This window comes from Tachypleus tridentatus, unplaced genomic scaffold, assembly GCF_004210375.1.
Source record: "Tachypleus tridentatus isolate NWPU-2018 unplaced genomic scaffold, ASM421037v1 Hic_cluster_1, whole genome shotgun sequence".
NCBI lineage: Eukaryota > Metazoa > Arthropoda > Merostomata > Xiphosura > Limulidae > Tachypleus > Tachypleus tridentatus.
In genome coordinates, this window is record NW_027467777.1 from 20,001,339 (window position 1) to 20,022,374 (window position 21,036).

At 34.1% G+C, this 21,036-nt stretch overlaps 1 protein-coding gene across 1 annotated transcript in view; it reads left to right on the forward strand.

Annotated features, from left to right (window-relative positions):
- Positions 1–18,926, forward strand: part of LOC143241698 (lachesin-like) — a 44,671-nt gene extending 25,745 nt beyond the window's left edge. The window contains exons 5-6 of the mRNA XM_076484928.1: positions 11,760–11,825; positions 18,838–18,926. Of these exons, the coding sequence (XP_076341043.1) occupies positions 11,760–11,825; positions 18,838–18,926 (155 nt within the window). The remainder of the gene's footprint in view (positions 1–11,759; positions 11,826–18,837) is intronic.
- Positions 18,927–21,036: the final 2,110 nt, after the last annotated feature.

A 21,036-nucleotide genomic window follows, 5' to 3' on the forward strand; every position in this document is an offset into this window, starting at 1 on the left:
TTATTTTGGTGATTTAGGCGTTTTGTTCTTGTATTTACCGCTTTAGTTTTGAAATATTAAAAGAAAACCAAATTTCATTTGTTGGTCATGGTCCAAAATCTTTTCAACACTTTATCTTCAACTTTTGCTCTTCGATATTCTGGAAGAGACCTTGACAAAAACAGTTCCGTAAGAGAGAGATAGAAAAAGGAAAGAGGTCATCATGAAGAGAAACGTGTAGAATGATCCGTACAAAGATAACATTTTTTGGCACACTGTAGATATAAATATCTGATCGTGACTATGTCAACTGTCGGATGTCTAAAACTGCTCTTCTCGTATTGAACGAAAATCGAAGATATTTTTCTTATCGAGTGATGTGATTTTGTGTATCTTTGAAACACTCTTGAAGTCTGCGTTACCTAATTGAATCCAATCTATATTTTTTTTTCTTCAATGCTTCGCGAAATATAAAAGTTTAACTTTGAATTACAAGTTCGTGCCTTAAGTTTGGGTAACATTCTGAACGTTTCTCTTTGTGGGGAACCTATAAGATCGTTCCTCAAAACAAGCTAACCCAGTTTTTTCTTCTGTTCGTAAGCCTACGAGAATTCGCAGTGAAAAATTATACATCTTTAATACGCATGTCAATGAAAGAGACAGAGCACCAATAGAAGAATGGGTTCTGTTCGACTCTTGTAATTTAAACAAATTAAACTTTGGCAAGTGTGGAAGTACGAAAACTCAGGTGTATCTGTATTTATATTTGCTATTGTTAAACAGCGAGCAGGTAGAAGTGACTTAGAATGGATCGTCTGATCAATCGGATGAAATATTCACCGACAGAAATCGTTAATAATGAAATCTGTTGAAGCAGCCATGTGCTAATTTTTATTAAGAAACCACTTGAAATGCACAGTTTTGTTTCCCTTTGCTCCAAACGTACTCACTCAAGAGGTGGAGAATCGAAGGACAATTCTTAGTTATAGGAATAACCTACTCAAAACAACCGACAGTACGTAAAAAAACTGACGCGTTTTCCAAGTATCGCTTTTCGAGAAAGCCTACATTTCCGAATATTATGTGATTTTTGATTCCCATGTTTTGTAAAATCCTTTACTGTGTTTCTTCCCCATGTTTTGTAAAATCCTCTACTGTGTTTCTTCCCCATGTTTTCTAAAATCCTCTTAAGTGTTTCTTCCCCATGTTTTGTAAAATCCTCTACTGTGTTTCTTCCCCATGTTTTGTAAAATCCTCCACTGTGTTTCTTCCCCATGTTCTCTAAAATCCTGTACTGTGTTTCTTCCCCATGTTCTGTAAAATCCTCCACTGTGTTTCTTCCCCATGTTTTGTAAAATCCTCTACTGTGTTTCTTCCCATGTTCTGTAAGATCCTCTACTGTGTTTCTTCCCCATGTTTTGTAAAATCCTCCACTGTGTTTCTTCCCCATGTTTTGTAAAATCCTCCACTGTGTTTCTTCCCCATGTTTTGTAAAATCCTGTACTGTGTTTCTTCCCCATGTTCTGTAAAATCCTCCACTGTGTTTCTTCCCCATGTTCTGTAAAATCCTCTACTGTGTTTCTTCTTCCCCATGTTTTGTAAAATCCTCTACTGTGTTTCTTCCCCATGTTTTGTAAAATCCTCCACTGTGTTTCTTCCCCATGTTCTGTAAAATCCTGTACTGTGTTTCTTCCCCATGTTCTGTAAAATCCTCCACTGTGTTTCTTCCCCATGTTCTGTAAAATCCTCTACTGTGTTTCTTCCCCATGTTTTGTAAAATCCTCTACTGTGTTTCTTCCCATCTTCTGTAAGATCCTCTACTGTGTTTCTTCCCCATGTTTTGTAAAATCCTCCACTGTGTTTCTTCCCCATGTTCTGTAAAATCCTGTACTGTGTTTCTTCCCCATGTTCTGTAAAATCCTCCACTGTGTTTCTTCCTCATGTTTTGTAAAATCCTCTACTGTGTTTCTTCCCATGTTCTATAAGATCCTCTACTGTGTTTCTTCCCGATGTTCTGTAAAATCCTCTACTGTGTTTCTTCCCCATGTTTTGTAAAATCCTCTGCTGTGTTTCTTCCCCATGTTTTGTAAAATCCTCTACTGTGTTTCTTCCCCATGTTCTGTAAAATCCTCCACTGTGTTTCTTCCCCATGTTCTCTAAAATCCTCTACTGTGTTTCTTCCCATGTTCTGTAAGATCCTCTACTGTGTTTCTTCCCGATATTCTGTAAAATCCTCTACTGTGTTTCTTCCCGATGTTCTGTAAAATCCTCTACTGTGTTTCTTCCCCATGTTCTGTAAAATCCTCTACTGTGTTTCTTCCCCATGTTCTGTAAAATCCTCCACTGTGTTTCTTCCCCATGTTCTGTAAAATCCTCTACTGTGTTTCTTCCCCATGTTTTGTAAAATCCTCTACTGTGTTTCTTCCCCATGTTTTGTAAAATCCTCTACTGTGTTTCTTCCCATGTTCTGTAAGATCCTCTTCTGTGTTTCTTTCCGATGTTCTGTAAAATCCTCTACTGTGTTTCTTCCCCATGTTTTGTAAAATCCTCTACCGTGTTTCTTCCCCATGTTTTGTAAAATCCTCTACTATGTTTCTTCCCCATTATCTGTAAAATCCTCTACTGTGTTTCTTCCCCATGTTTTGTAAAATCCGCTACTGTGTTTCTTCCCCATGTTTTGTAAAATCCTCTACTGTGTTTCTTCCCATGTTCTGTAAGATCCTCTACTGTGTTTCTTCCCGATGTTCTGTAAAATCCTCTATTGTGTTTCTTCCCTATGTTTTGTAAAATCCTGTACTGTGTTTCTTCCCCATGTTTTGTAAAATCCTCTACTGTGTTTCTTCCCATGTTCTGTAAGATCCTCTACTGTGTTTCTTCCCGATGTTCTGTAAAATCCTCTACTGTGTTTCTTCCCCATGTTTTGTAAAATCCTCTGCTGTGTTTCTTCCCCATGTTTTGTAAAATCCTCTACTGTGTTTCTTCCCCATGTTCTGTAAAATCCTCCACTGTGTTTCTTCCCCATGTTCTGTAAAATCCTCTACTGTGTTTCTTCCCATGTTCTGTAAGATCCTCTACTGTGTTTCTTCCCGATATTCTGTAAAATCCTCTACTGTGTTTCTTCCCCATGTTCTGTAAAATCCTCTACTGTGTTTCTTCCCCATGTTCTGTAAAATCCTCTACTGTGTTTCTTCCCCATGTTCTGTAAAATCCTCCACTGTGTTTCTTCCCCATGTTCTGTAAAATCCTCTACTGTGTTTCTTCCCCATGTTTTGTAAAATCCTCTACTGTGTTTCTTCCCCATGTTTTGTAAAATCCTCTACTGTGTTTCTTCCCATGTTCTGTAAGATCCTCTACTGTGTTTCTTTCCGATGTTCTGTAAAATCCTCTACTGTGTTTCTTCCCCATGTTTTGTAAAATCCTCTGCTGTGTTTCTTCCCCATGTTTTGTAAAATCCTCTACTATGTTTCTTCCCCATTATCTGTAAAATCCTCTACTGTGTTTCTTCCCCATGTTTTGTAAAATCCGCTACTGTGTTTCTTCCCCATGTTTTGTAAAATCCGCTACTGTGTTTCTTCCCATGTTCTGTAAGATCCTCTACCGTGTTTCTTCCCCATGTTTTGTAAAATCCTCTACTGTGTTTCTTCCCATGTTCTGTAAGATCCTCTACTGTGTTTCTTCCCGATGTTCTGTAAAATCCTCTATTGTGTTTCTTCCCTATGTTTTGTAAAATCCTGTACTGTGTTTCTTCCCCATGTTCTGTAAAATCCTGTACTGTGTTTCTTCCCCATGTTTTGTAAAATCCTCTACTGTGTTTCTTCCCCATGTTTTGTAAAATCCTCTACTGTGTTTCTTCCCATGTTCTGTAAAATCCTCCACTGTGTTTCTTCCCCATGTTCTGTAAAATTCTCCACTGTGTTTCTTCCCCATGTTTTGTAAAATCCTCCACTGTGTTTCTTCCCCATGTTCTGTAAAATCCTCCACTGTGTTTCTTCCCCATGTTCTGTAAAATCCTCTACTGTGTTTCTTTTCCATATTTTGTAAAATCCTATATTGTGTTTCTTCCCCATTTTTGTAAAATTTTCTGCTGTGTTTCTTCCCCATGTTTTGTAAAATCCTCCACTGTGTTTCTTCCCCATGTTCTGTAAAATCCTCTACTGTGTTTCCTGCAGAGATTAGGGCTTCCAGTTATAGTGTAGGCGTTTATTTTTTGAAGCAGTTTTTTTCATTCTTTAAAGGTGTATTTAGAGGAAAATTATCGGTTGGCGACTTGCCACGTGCCACTGTGTAAATAGTTGTTCACGTACCACGCGCCAGTGGCTAATGCGAATAATATTCAAAGACTGTCTAATAATGCAGTGTCCCGCGATGTAAGTCGGTATGAGTGGAAGTCACTTTGAGTTTAGAGGTACTATTTCTAAAGTCGTAGAAACAAAGAACTTTTGATGACGACAACTTTTTGCACATTTGCCAGAAAATGTGTTACAGTATCGAACACTAACTGAGCGGCATCTTCTCTCGAGTTTGATTGGGAGATAGCAAACGAACGTTATATACTCTCGAGTTTCACTGGGGGTTGAGTAACCGAAAACCATATTCTCTCGAATTTCACTGGAGGTAAAATAAACGAAGGTTAAAGATAGTCGAGTTCACCGGGGGTAGAATAAACGAACGTTATCTACTCTCGATTTTCATTAGGGATCGAGTAACCGGAAGTTATAAATTCTAGTATTTCATTGGGGGAAGAATAACTTTGAACCGAAGCACTATAAGTCTTTATAAGGTCTTAAAATTTGACTAAAAACTGAAGAAATCGAAAGAATACATGACAGATAATAAAGAGCGGAGAAAAAGAATAAAAAATTTCAGTGATGCCGAGAAAACCCACTTGTAGAGAAATATGTATGTAAAAACGGCTCGTTTGGGTTGGGAAAATATTTTATGTAGAGTTTGTCAACCCTAACGAGCCATTTTTGTATATAAATCAAAAAATTTGTTTTACTTCAGACAGTTGCTTCACTTTAGTGTATTTATTGTGTTACTTCAGACAGTTGTTTCACTTTACTGTATTTATTGTGTTACTTCAGACAGTTGTTTCACTTTACTGTATTTATTGTGTTACTTCAGACAGTTGTTTCACTTTACTGTATTTATTGTTTTACTTCAGACAGTTGTTTCACTTTACTGTATTTATTGTGTTACTTCAGACAGTTGTTTCACTTTACTGTATTTATTGTTTTACTTCAGACAGTTGTTTCACTTTTCTGTATTTATTGTGTTACTTCAGACAGTTGTTTCACTTTACTGTATTTATTGTGTTACTTCAGACAGTTGTTTCACTTTACTGTATTTATTGTGTTACTTCAGACAGTTGTTTCACTTTACTGTATTTATTGTGTTACTTCAGACAGTTGCTTCACTTTACTGTATTTATTGTTTTACTTCAGACAGTTGTTTCACTTTACTGTATTTATTGTGTTACTTCAGACAGTTGCTTCACTTTACTGTATTTATTGTTTTACTTCAGACAGTTGTTTCACTTTACTGTATTTATTGTTTTACTTCAGACAGTTGCTTCACTTTACTGTATTTATTGTTTTACTTCAGACAGTTGCTTCACTTTACTGTATTTATTGTTTTACTTCAGACAGTTGCTTCACTTTACTGTATTTATGAGGTTTCATCTTCAGTTTGAGGCCCGGCATGGCCAGTTGGGATACGACGATCGACTCGTAATCTGAGGGTCGCGGGTTCGAATCCACGTCGCACCAAACATGCTCGCCTTCTTAGCTGCGGGAGCATTATAAAGTTACGATCAATTCCACTATTCGTTGGTAAAATAGTAGCCCAAGAGTTGGTGGTGGGTGGTGATGACTAGCTGCCTTCCTTCTAGCCTCACACTGCTAAATTAGGGACGGCTAGCGCATAGAGCCCTCAAATAGCTTTGCGCGAAATTAAAAACAAACAAACAAACCTACAGTTTGAGATAAAGTAAAATTTTTGATACGTTTTACGCGATTGGACATTTTGGAGAACTTTTACGTATTTCTATGTCTTACATGAATCGCAGGCACTTAAACTGCGATCAGTTAAAGTAGAACGTAACTCGTAGACAGATGTAACCGCAAGATGAGTATTATTATATCATGATCATGAAGACCAGCTTTTAGAATGACGGCTTGTGAGAAAGAACCGGAAACACTAGTGTCGCATGCGATCTGAGCTGAGTTATGCGAAGTGAGATCTGGGAACGAGGGTGACTGGACGTAGGGAAGAACAGTGGTTTTTATGAACCGAAGTTTTCTCTTATTCACTGCTGATGTGGCAAGCTTCCAAGAATAGACATTTATTTACAACTAATAAGAAAAATAAATTATTTTTAGCTAAATAAAGATCGACAGTATTTGCTCCTCCCTATCACTGGCTTAGCATGAACATATATATCTTAATATTGGGAAGTGATAAAGAGAAAACCAGCTGGCCGTTGTAACTAGGCGCTCACGCTGCAGTCGCTCGGGATGGTTGCGGACGAACATTAAAATTTATATTGGAACAAACAGAAAATGTTCAAATAGATTCGAAAGTTTTTGAAATGATTATGCATGGTTCAAAAATGTTTAACAAAAGTCAAGGTTACCAACTTTCACTTACTAACGATTCTAAAAATAAAGTAAATATATTTAAAGATATCAAAAAAAATATCGGATATCATTTCAAAATACATCCATTAAAGTACTATAGTACATCATTAACTGTAACATCCATTAAAGTACTATAGTACATCATTAACTGTAACATCCATTAAAGTACTATAGTACATCATTAACTGTAACATCTATTAAAGTACTATAGTACATCATTAACTGTAACATCTATTAAAGTACTATAGTACATCATTAACTGTAACATCCATTAAAGTACTATAGTACATCATTAACTGTAACATCTATTAAAGTACTATAGTACATCATTAACTGTAACATCTATTAAAGTACTATAGTACATCATTAACTGTAACATCTATTAAAGTACTATAGTACATCATTAACTGTAACATCCATTAAAGTACTATAGTACATCATTAACTGTAACATCTATTAAAGTACTATAGTACATCATTAACTGTAACATCTATTAAAGTAGTTCTGTACACCATTAACTGTAACATCTAGTAAAACAGTTCTGTGCACTGTAGCATTTATTAAAGTAATGTTTTATATCACTAACTGCAACATCTATTAAAGTAGTTCTGTACATTACTGGCTGTAACATCTATTAAAGTAGTGTTGAACATCACTAACTGTAACATTTATTAATATAGTTCTGTACATCACTGATTGTAGCATCTATTAATGTAGTTCTGTACATCACTAAATGTATCATCTATTAAAATAGTGTTACACATCACTAACTGTAACATATGTTAAAGTTGTACTTTACAAACTGTAACATCTATTAAAGTAGTTCTGTACATCACGATATGTATCATGTATTAAAATAGTGTTACACATCACTAACTGTAACATATGTTAAAGTTGTACTTTACAAACTGTAACATCTATTAAAGTAGTTCTGTACATCACGATATGTATCATGTATTAAAATAATTCTCTACACCACTATCATCTCTCAAAGTATTGCTCTATATCACTAGCTGTAACATTTATAAGAGTAGTGTTCTAATTTACTAACTGTAACATCAATTAAAGTAGTGTTATACATCACTAATTGTATAATCCATCAAAGAAATGATGTACATCACTAACTTTAACATCTATTAAAGTAGTTCTGTACCTTACTAAAACTCAATGATATCAAATCTTTGATTACAGAACTTTTGAAAGTAACGGGAAGATCATATGAAGTAGATTTTCTTTTCTCTAACCCATATATATGTAAAAACGGCTCGTTTGGGTTGAGAAAATATTTTACGTGGAGGAGCGAACAACGTTTCGACCTTCTTCGGTCATCGTCAGGTTCACAAAGAAAGAGGTTACTGACCGGAAGCTGACCACATGTTTGAAAGGAGGTTGTGTAACTGAGTGTCAGAATGTAGAGGGCGGTATTAGATGTTTGAATATATAATTTTATTTATTTCATCATATTAATATAGGTATAAAGGCGTTCCTTTATATTGTTTTATTTTGGGTTTAAGTTGTTGTATAAGTAAGGCTTCTTTAATTTTGCGTTTGTTCATGTTTGTTTCTTTATTTAGTATTTGAGTGTTTTCTATGGTTATGTTGTGTTTATTTTACTTGCAGTGTTCGAAAACGTGTGAAGGTGACTTTTTATGTTCTTTGAATCTGCTTTCCATTTTCCTACTTGTTTCTCCAATATAGAAGTCGTGGCAGTTATCACATTGTATTTTATAAATAATGTTGGTGTGGTGTTTGTCAGTGTAGTTTTACATAGTATAGACCTCAGTTTTGTGCCTGGTTTTTGAATAAATTTGGTATTAACTGGAATGTCATATTTTGTTACTAATTTTTTCCAAATGTTGGTTATTTGTCTGCTGATGTCAGGAATATATAGTATACAGCAGTATATGGTTTCGTGATTTTTTGATTCGTGATATATTTACTTTAGTTGGTTGATTTTGCTTTCTGTCTAAGTGTGTACATATAATGTTTTCTACGGTTTATGGATGAAACGTATTGATGTTGATAAAGTATTGTTTTAATTTGTCTAATTCATTGTTAATTTTATCTGGTGATTACTAGAATTAACAGATCCGACCAACAATTAAACACAGACGAGATACATCTACTTAACAAAGGACTCAACTTCACAATAGCACCAAGGTACATTCCAACCATAGAAATAAAACATGTTTAGAAGATCTAGCCAGGAGACTTGTGATACTTTCTACAGAAAACAAAGACAAGGAAACAACCAACAGAAAGAAGACAACTTAGATAATTTTATTGACATCCAACAGCCAAACTTCCCAGGTAAAATTAAAACGTTATATTTTCAAGAAACATCTAAAAACAACATCTTAAACGATTTTTTCAAAGAATTTTCTCACAAAACCGTCAACATAATTTCCCAAAACAGAAAGCTAAAAAACAATCTTACAAAAAGAGACATTAATTCCATTAAAAACCTAAAACAAGACAAAAACATTAAAATTCTAAAAGCAGATAAAGGAAACTCTATAGTCATAATGAACACGAATGAATACATCCAAAAAATGAAGAACATCCTATCAGACACGAACAAATTTAAACCAATACACACAAATTTAACAAAGACACACGAAATGCAACTAAACAAATTACTACTGAAAATGAAAAAAGCCAACATAATTTCACAAACACTTTATTCCTACCTACGTAAAACCGATTCACGCACATCACAAATATACGGCATCCCTAAACCTCGTAAACCAGATTGTCCATTACGACCAATAATGTCCACATATGAATCGTTTAATTAAAATCTTGGTAAATACATAGCATGGGCATTCTCCAAATATGTAACATCAGCCAGCTCATTCATCAAAGACTCTTTTAATTTCAAGTCTAATCTAAATCAACTTAATCATAAAGCCTTAATGGCCAGTTTCGATGTTATATCCCTCTTTACAGAAGTCCCAACCACTGAAGCCTGCAAGATAGCCTTAGAACTCTATATCCGAGACCCTAACCCAACTACAGACATTCCAAGTAACCAATTAGCAACCCTCATAGAATTCACCACGATAAAGACAAACTTCTTGTTCAACAACAAAAAACTATATACAAACAAATGGCCTAAGCATGGGCAACCCAGTATCGCCAGTTCTAGCCAATATTTTTATGACACAAGTTGAAACACAAGCAATTAACACAGCATTACATCCACCACTATACTGGTACAGATATGTAGATGACACGGTTGCGGGATTCAAATCTACAGAACACATACTTAATTTTTTCAATCACATTAACTCTATACATCCCAACATCAACTTCACATGTGAACAGGAAGAAAACAATCAAATATCATTTCTTAACCTCAAAATTACAAGAACTGATACACAATTCAAACAGAAATCCACCGAAAAATCACCCATACTGGACTATACATTCCTTGGGACTCAGCACATGAAACAAAAAAAAAACTCAACATACTAAGAAACCAAATAAACACAGCCATAAAACTATGTTTGCCAGATAAAATTAACGATGAATTAGACAAAATAAAACAATAATTCATCAACATCAATAAGTTTCCTCCACAAACCGTAGAAAACATTATACACACACACCTAGACAAAAGCAAAATCAACCAACAAAGTAAATATATCTCACGAATCAAAAAACCACGAAACCATATACTGCTGTATACCATATATTCCTGACATCAGCAAACAAATAACCAACATTTGGCAAAAACTAGTAACAAAATATGACATTCCAGTTAATACCAAATTTATTCAAAACCCAGGCACAAAACTGAAGTCTATACTATGTAAAAACTGCACTGACAAACACCATACCAACATTATTTATAAAATACAATGTGATAACTGCCACGACTTCTATATTGGAGAAGCAATTAGAAAAATGGAAACCAGATTCAAAGAACATAAAAAGTCACCTTCACACGTTTTCGAACACTGCAAGTCAAATAAACACAACATAACCATAGAAAACACTCAAATACTAAATAAAGAAACAAACATAAACAAACGCAAAATTAAAGAAGCCTTACTTATACAACAACTTAAACCCAAAATAAACCAATATAAAGGAACGTCTTTATACCTATATTAATATAATAAAATAAATAAAATTATATATTCAAACATCTAACACCGCCCTCTATATTCCGACACTCGGTTACACAACCCCTTTCAAACATGTGGTCAGCTTCCGGTCAGTTACCTCTTTCTTTCTTTGTGAACCTGACGATGACCGAAGAAGGTCGAAACGTTGTTCGCTCTTCTACGTAAAATATTTTCTCAACCCAAACGAGCCGTTTTTACATAAATATTTCTCTACAAGTGGGTTTTCTCGACATCACTGATTTCTCTAACCCAGTTTCGCAAAACTTTTTCTTTGTTTTTGTATTTGGAAAAAAAACATTAATTAATAATTTTGTTAAAAATAGTTATTCATGAATCAGAGAATATGGTGGTTATATAAGGTTGAATGTTTCGAAATATCTACCATTTGTTATTGAACTAAACGACAAATTTTTTTACATATAATTAATTTTAAGCTGCTTACACTGACTATTTTATTATGACGTTTCTTACAGCACGTGTTTTACTGTTATATCGCTGACACCAGTTGTTGTGTTCTTACTTTCCTTAAACCACGTTTTACAGAGGTCTGCTTGTTGTTAGAGAACTTGGTTATTAAAATACATCAATATTCACGTTCATAAAAACAAAACAGTAAAACGATATGAAAACATCCAGCTTAAAATACAAGTGAAATCTATTTGTGGAGCATCAGGTTCCAATTCTCTAACATTCGATAAATGAGAAAGTGTCTTATAACATGCTGCCAATGTGACATTCTGCACATGAACATGTAACGTGAATATCGCTGCTATTAGAAATCGATGGTGGAGTAAGTTTCTACGATATAAACACATCTGTACAGCAGTCCAAACTAGTCATACATTCTCCTGACAGAAAGGGGCGGAGATTCCTCTCTGAACTTAATGGAATTCTGTGTGAATTAAGTAAGCTAAACAAGGTTCATTGTCAGAAACTTGTTAGAAATAATCGTAGAAGTTAATTGTTTTTCAGTTTTCTCTTCATAATCTGTTTACTATTTTCTACACAGGTATTCCACCCCCTGTTGTGACTACCACAGAAACTGAGGTTCAACAGACAGATAAAAAGTTCGAAGGTAATCAACACTTTTTTTCCAACATATTTCTTCGTCCTTTCTTTGTTTTCAAGTAGGATCAACGACTGATCTAATTTGTCTGTTCTTCCCAGTTGTGAGCTTTTCTGTGTCCGTATTTCGTGTTAATGTTAAATACACAGGAGGGTCAGGTGCATTAGACCTCTTCCTCCATCCCGAACGTTGATGGCGTCTATTGTTCAGGGTTTGTTAAGTGTTATAGCTGTGGGCCAAAGTATGACACCGTACTCAAACCCGTTTCAGGGCACTGTCCATGCATGGACATTGACCCAAGGACGTTGTTCTTGTTTTGAATTTCGCGCCAAAGCTACACGAGGGAGATCTGCACTAGCCGTCTTTGGTCATCACCACCCACCGTCACCTGTTGAACTACTCTTTTATCAACGAATAGTTGAGTTGACCGACACATTATAACGCCCCACGGCTGAAAGGGTGAGCGTGTTTGTGTGACGAGGATTTGAACCCGACACCCTCAGATTACGAATCGAGCGCCTTAACCACCTGGCCATGCCCGAAGGAAAGCTACAATGTTGTCAACAATAGAGTTGGTTTAATTCATATTTGAACAAACAAAACACCAGTTATCGGATCTTAAAAATGACACGGATATTGTCTTTAGTTCATTTAACAAACAACTAAGAGTAGTGGTTGTACACAAAGAGTTTTTAATACTTGCGCTAAACTAGTAAAACAAATCTCCACAAAGTTATCCGACGAGATTAGTAAAACTTTGGTATTGTAAATTACTGTGGCAACTGGTCGTGTCAATTGTTAATTGATATGGAGTTGGTATACCTAAAGGTACTGAAAGGTTACTTCAAAATTCTGCCATTTATACAGTGACAGTAATCTGGGGTTTCAGTCACCCAAGATAAAAGGTTTCAACTTTCTAATCAATATAATGGCTCATTAACATATTGAAAATCACATGCTAATTTATTCAGGTCAATAGAATTGTTGCTGTCTCCAACAATCCGACTTGATAATAATTATTACATCACAATTCCAACGCTTATCAAACCGAATGAAATTAATAGATATATAATTACCTCAGTGAAATGGGTGATTACCTTGTAGCTCGTGCTAGTTCGCTTATCGATTTTCTTAAGAGAGTTATTTTCCACTGATATTATTATGCATTATGACGGATATGTTTTATTATTTTAAATCAAATTATTAAGAACTAGATTCCTTGAAACTAACGGAAATACAAAACGTATGTAGGAAGAGATTTATACTTTAATCAAATACACATATATGATCATATAAGTTTTATAAACAGATACGATATTACTTGTTTATGCTGAAGACATGGATCGAATTATTGACACTGAAGAATTATTCTACTTTATAACTTTAAACTGAATACTGTAATGTACATTGTTAAGATACGTGCACAAAGAATCAGTAAAATACATGTATAGCACATGGTGAGTTTCAAAACTTAATTAGAAACTACGTGTCATAATACATTGTTATATCTTCTCCCATTGTTAGTTCCAAACTTAATTACAAACCACATATCAAGGTACATTGTTATATCTTCTCCTTTTGTTAGTTCCAAACTTAATTACAAATTACGTGTCAATGTACTTTGTTATATCTTCTCCCATTGTTAGTTCCAAACTTAATTACAAACCACATGTCAAGGTACATTGTTATATCTTCTCCCATTGTTAGTTCCAAACTTAATTACAAACCACATGTCAAGGTACATTGTTATATCTTCTCCCATTGTTAGTTCCAAACTTAATTACAAATCACATGTCAAGGTACCTTGTTATATCTTCTCCCATTGTTACTTCTAAACTTAATTACAAACTACATGTCAAGGTACATTGTTATATCTTCTCCCATTGTTACTTCCAAACTTAATTACAAACCACATGTCAAGGTACATTGTTATATCTTCTCCCATTGTTAGCTCCAAACTTAACTACAAACCACATACAGTGGAGCGCCGTTAAGCCGCGGTATTTGGGGGTGAACCTGCTTAACCGTGGCTTAAGTGGTCCGCGGCTAAAATCTTTGTGACTGAAAAGCCGAAGTCGCCAACAGCTCCGCCGAGGCGTCTCATCCGGGCCATTGCGTGATCATTATATCGGATTATCAAATTAAAAATAATACTTTAATTATTGATCACTTTTTTTCACGGATTTACCGCGGATTAACTTTAATGTATGGAGAGGTGTGATTCGGTAACAATGGCGGCCTCCATAAAGCTGGCATAGAGAGCGGATAAGGTAGATTAACGGTCGATTTCTATTGTAATATATTTTAGTTATTTCCCAAATTAAAGCAAATCCTTTTTAAATATCCCCTGAAGTTATAAAGCCAGGATTAAATTCGTAAGCCGCGTTTTACACGTTCTTAAATTAGCGGTGAGCCGCGATAATCCTCGCTCACAAGACTTGCTGCAGCGACTTAAGCGATTTCGCAGTTTACTGGTCCATGACTTAATGGCGCCCCACTGTATGAAGGTATATTGTTACATCTTCTCCCATTGTTAGCTCCAAATTTAATTACAAACCACATATCAAGGTACATTGTTATATCTTCTCCCGTTGTTAGCTACAAACTTAATTACAAACCACATGTCAAGGTACATTGTTATATCTTCTCCCATTGTTAGTTCCAAACTTAATTACAAACCACATGTCAAGGTACCTTGTTATATCTTCTCCCATTGTTACTTCTAAACTTAATTACAAACCACATATCAAGGTACATTGTTATATCTTCTCCCATTGTTAGCTCCAAACTTAATTACAAACCACATATCAAGGTACATTGTTATATCTTCTCCCATTGTTAGCTCTAAACTTAATTACAAACCACATGTCAAGGTACATTGTTATATCTTCTCCCATTGTTAGTTCCAAACTTAATTACAAACCACATGTCAAGGTACCTTGTTATATCTTCTCCCATTGTTACTTCTAAACTTAATTACAAACCACATGTCAAGGTACATTGTTATATCTTCTCCCATTGTTAGTTCCAAACTTAATTACAAACCACATGTCAAGGTACCTTGTTATATCTTCTCCCATTGTTACTTCTAAACTTAATTACAAACCACATATCAAGGTACATTGTTATATCTTCTCCCATTGTTAGCTCCAAACTTAATTACAAAACCACATATCAAGGTACATTGTTATATCTTCTCCCATTGTTAGCTCCAAACTTAATTACAAACCACATGTCAAGGTACATTGTTATATCTTCTCCCATTGTTAGTTCCAAACTTAATTACAAACCACATGTCAAGGTACCTTGTTATATCTTCTCCCATTGTTACTTCTAAACTTAATTACAAACCACATATCAAGGTACATTGTTATATCTTCTCCCATTGTTAGCTCCAAACTTAATTACAAACCACATATCAAGGTACATTGTTATATCTTCTCCCATTGTTAGCTCCAAACTTAATTACAAACCACATGTCAAGGTACCTTGTTATATCTTCTCCCATTGTTACTTCTAAACTTAATTACAAACCACATATCAAGGTACATTGTTATATCTTCTCCCATTGTTAGCTCCAAACTTAATTACAAACCACATATCAAGGTACATTGTTATATCTTCTCCCATTGTTAGCTCCAAACTTAATTACAAACCACATATCAAGGTACATTGTTATATCTTCTCCCATTGTTACTTTCAAAAATTAATTACAAATTACGTGTCAAGGTACATTGTTATGTCTTCTCCCATTGTTAGTTGAAAACATAATTACAAGGTACATGACACACCGCTGTTTCTTGCTTAGAATAAAATTAATGTACGAAGGCGACAGTTTTCTAGTGAATTCAACCTTCTCACCACAAGGATATTTAAAGGCTCTGCGTTTGGCGACCTGACATGTATGTAATAGCGTAAATATTCATTTTATTCTCCGGCGTCCTGAGATATGCGAGAGTAAACGAAAATATAGTGGCGTAACTTTTGTGCACGTGACCTGTGTCGCTTTCCCAATTGTCCTTCTTGGTCATTCGTAACGACGAGAAACCCACTTGAAGTAAAAAAATATTCAGGACAGTTGATACGGATATTAACATTTTACCAAAATAAAGAGAGAATATTTCGACCTTCTTACGTCATCTTCAGATTAACCTGTTAACTTTGTTAACTCTTTGTTAACCTGAGATGATCTCAGAAGGTCGAAATGTTATTCTCTACTTTATTTAAGGAAAATTGTTAACACCCATGTCAGCCGTCAGAGATACACTTCTTTAATTATGTTATCACTTAGGGCTTGTGTCACTAACGTTTTACGTTTCTCAGAGTATCACAAAACGCCCTAACTTGCTTGACAGAACAAGGTTCGAGGTCTCCTTCCGTGTTCCAAGCTGGTATGTATTTATTTGTTTTCTAATACCATTAAGCGGCCCGGCATGGCCAGGTGGTTAAGGCACTTAACTAGTGATCTGATGGTCGTGGGTTCGAATCTCCATCGTACCAAATATGCGCGCGCTTTTAGCCGTGTAGGATTTATGTGACGGTCAATATCATTATTCGTTGGTAAAAAAGTAGTAGAAAAGTTGGTGGTGATAACTACCTACCTTCCCTTTAGTCTTACACTGCTAAATTAGGGACGACTAGCGCAGATAAGCCTCGTGTATCCTTGGTGGAAATTCAAACCCAACCGAACAATTAAGCACAAGGAATATCCCATATTCTCATCCCTCCCTTGATATATCTTCATATCTCATTGTACGAGCGCCCCAGTGGCTCAACAGTATGTATGCGGACTTACAACCCTAAAAAGCGGGTTTCGATAGCCGTGGTGGGCAGAGCACAAATAGTCCATTGTGTAGCTTTGTGCTTAATTTTAAACAACAACAATTGTACGAATACTGTGATTCAGAAATAGTTTTTTTTTTATAAATATTCTTGTCAAAACAGATCAGTTGTCACACTACCCTACAGAACGACAAACAACTATAAAAAGTAGTTCTTATACATCCCTCCTCACCACAAAAATCGACTGTGACTCACGTGATTTACATGTTAAGAATCGTTTTAACATAACGTATTTAACCTTTGTATTTTTACATTGATTATTAGTGTTAGTGTGAACCAATTTTTTGTGCTGAATCTTAATTATTAATATTTTGATTATTACGTTTTTTTTTGTAGTTTCTAATTATCAGTATACCTGTGTAAAATATGTTTGAGTTTCATTGCTAAATAACCTCTATTTATCTCTGTATGTTAATAATGTGTTTTCCAGTATCCAGTTATCATCATACGTACGTAGTTATAACTTCCTGTCAGCACTAAAACAAGTAACATATTTACATATACAAAATACAGCCACGTATCAAGAATCATTAGTAGTAATAGCAGGAAGACATTTCTAATTTTTATATATAAATCTTAGAAAGGATAAAAAAACAAGATATTTTAAATTTATCCAAAACAACAGGGTGCTGAAACTGAGACAGAAATAAACAAAGAGCTTGGCAAAAAAACTGTTGTAATATGTTACAAAGATCTGGTACAATAAATTGTTTTAATATTTAACATTGTTCTGTTCTAGGTTATTAAGTAATGAGTTGTACTGTTCTAGGTTATTAAGTAATGAATTGTTCTGTTCTAGGTTATTAAGTAATGAATTGTTCTGTTCTAGGTTATTAAGCAATGAATTGTACTGTTCTAGGTTATTAAGTAATGAATTGTTCTGTTCTAGGTTATTAAGCAATGAATTGTTCTGTTCTAGGTTATAAAGTAATGAATTGTTCTGTTCTAGGTTATTAAGTAATGAGTTGTTCTGTTCTAGGTTATTAAGTAATGAATTGTTCTGTTCTAGGTAATTAAGCAATGAGTTGTTCTGTTCTAGGTTATTAAGCAATGAATTGTTCTGTTCTAGGTAATTAAGTAATGAGTTGTTCTGTTCTAGGTAATTAAGTAATGAATTGTTCTGTTCTAGGTTATTAAGCAATGAGTTGTTCTGTTCTAGGTTATTAAGTAATGAGTTGTTCTGTTCTAGGTTATAAAGCAATGAATTGTTCTGTTCTAGGTTATTAAGCAATGAATTGTTCAATTCTAGGTTATTAAGTGATGAATTGTTCTGTTCTAGGTTATTAAGCAATGAGTTGTTCTGTTCTAGGTTATTAAGTAATGAATTGTTCTGTTCTAGGTTATTAAGTAATGAATTGTTCTGTTCTAGGTAATTAAGTAATGAGTTGTTCTGTTCTAGGTTATTAAGCAATGAATTGTTCTGTTCTAGGTTATAAAGGTTAATGAATTGTTCTGTTCTAGGTTATTAAGCAATGAATTGTCCTGTTCTAGATTATTAAGCAATGAGTTGTTCTGTTCTAGGTTAAGCAATGAATTGTTCTGTTCTAGGTTATTAAGTAATGAATTGTTCTGTTCTAGGTTATTAAGCAATGAGTTGTTCTGTTCTAGGTTATTAAGCAACGAGTTGTTCTGTTCTAGGTTATTAAGCAATGAGTTGTTCTATTCTAGGCTGTAAAGTCAATGAATTGTTCTGTTCTAGGTAATTAAGTAATGAATTGTTCTGTTCTAGGTTATTAAGTAAATGAATTGTTCTGTTCTAGGTTATTTAGTAATGAATTTTTCTGTTCTAGGTTATTAAGCAATGAATTGTTCTGTTCTAGGTTATTAAGCAATGCATTGTTCTGTTCTAGGTTATTAAGTAATGAATTGTACTGTTCTTGGTTATTAAGTAATGCATTGTTCTGTTCTAGGTTATTAAGTAATGAATTGTACTGTTCTAGGTTATTAAGCAATGAATTGTTCTGTTCTATTTATTAATTAATGAATTGTTCTGTTCTAGGTTATTAAGTAATGAATTGTTCTGTTCTAGGTTATTAATTAGTGCATTGTTCTGTTCTAGGTGATTAAATAATGCATTGTTCTGTTCTAGGTTATTAAGTAATGAATTGTTCTCTTGTAGGTTATTAAGTAATGAATTGTTCTGTTCTAGGTTATTAAGTAATGAATTGTTCTGTTCTAGGATACCATTTTACTACAAGTGACAGAGTGTTTTTGAATAACCTATTTCCTGATAATCGAAGAAACGGTAAGTCTATTGGTAAAGGTTAAGTGGAAAGTAAACAAATTTACATATATATTAATCATTCTTCAGGGTGACGTTTCTTTAGCGTAACGGTTTAAACTTCCTTCAGAATAAATATTTATACCTTATTCAAGATAAATGCTTAAATAATCTTACATGTTTAAGAATTTTTCGTAGTTAATTATTACATTTGATTTACGAAAGTTGTTTAAACATTTTATCAAAATATAGTGTCGTTCTAGTAACAGCCTTAATGCAGTCATTATTTAACTGATGGTAGTCTGAGAGGGAAGCACCAAGTTCACGTCCATGTACGTTTGTCTTAACATTACCTTTAGATAAATATTGCTGTCATGAAAATACCGATGTCGTTATGGGATTAACGGTGACTCTGAACTTATCTAATGAAATTATTTCAGTTATCCTAATTAAATATTGTTGTTAACAGAATGAAATCTTAAAGTAAAATAGAAACTAGATTGAAAGAATACACCGGTTGTATTTCTTTACATCTGACGTTAATGTGTCTCAGGTTTCATTGTTTTGTCATTTGCGTTGTTTTTTCTCTCTCTAATTTAGAACATTGGCAAAAAATTGTGAAAAAAATATTTGTATCCATTCATACACAGGGTTCTATCTGTTACTTTAGTGCTAGTTTTAAAAGCATTTAAAATACATTTCTTAATGTTGTTGTCATTTCTATGTCCGTTTATGATAAGTGTATTTGCGTTGACGTGTTTTCTACCAGCGTGTCCCGGCATGGCTAGGTGATTAAGGCACTCGACTCGTAATTCGAGAGTGGCGGGTTCGAATCTCCATCACATCAAACATGCTTGCCCTTTCAGCCGTAAGGGCGTTATAATGTTATGGTCAATCCCATTATTCATTGGTAAAGAGTAGCCCAATAGTTGGCGGTGGGTGGTGATGACTAGCTGCCTTCCTCTAGTCTTACACTGCTAAATTAGGGACTGCTTATGCAGATAGCCCTCGAATAGCTTTGTGTTAAATTCCAAACAAACCAAATCTACCAGTGTTTTTATTAGTATTTTAGATAAACTAATGATATACAATATAAACTACGTATATGTTTCTTTATTTTCTACAAATATGTAAAATTTACAATGAAGTCATTTTATAATTTATTTTAATAAAGTGTGTGCAATTTATTTTTCCCGCACCTAGTTTAAATTGTTTGACGTCATAAACAATCATACGCAAGTTAACAATGAACCGACCACTACATTTATAACGACAAACTTGTAGAAAGACCGAGAAACATAATTTATTTTAATAAAGTGTGTGCAATTTATTTTTCCCGCACCTAGTTTAAATTGTTTGACGTCATAAACAATCAAACGCAAGTTAACAATGAACCGACCACTACATTTATAACGACAAACTTGTAGAAAGACCGAGAAACTGTTTTAACTGACTACACTGAAGGCCAAGAGTGCATAATCCGTTTCAAGGTTTGTATTAAGTAAGTTTTGAATTCAATTATATTTATTATAATTTTATTATATTTTATTATATTATTATATTTATTTATTATATTTTATTATATTATTATATTTATTTATTATATTTTATTATATTTATTTATTATATTTTATTATATTATTATATTTATTATTATTATATTATTTTATTATATTATATTTTATTATATTTATGTTATATTTGTAACGATTCTGGTTTGGTTTGAATTTCGCGCAAAGCTACTCAAGTGATATCTGCGTTAACCGTCCCTAATTTAGCAGTATAAGATAAGAGAGAAGGCAGCTAGCTAGTCATCACCACCCTATTTTACCAACGAATAGTGGGATTCACCGTCGAATTATAACGCCCCCACGGCTGAAAGGGCGAGCATGTTTAGTGTGACGGGGATTCAAACCTGTGACCCTCAGATTATGAGTCGAAAGCCTTATCCACCTGCCCATGTTCTAATATTCGCTGTTCTCTTCCGTTGCCAGAAAAATGATAAACAGTTTTTGTTCCTTGAAAGCAGTTTAGTAGATTATCACACACAGTCGTTACAATCCACTTGAAAATACTAGAGTAAATTATCATATACGTTGAAAATACTGTGTTAGTTTATCTTATATGCTTGAGTACGTTATGTACTGAAAAATATTT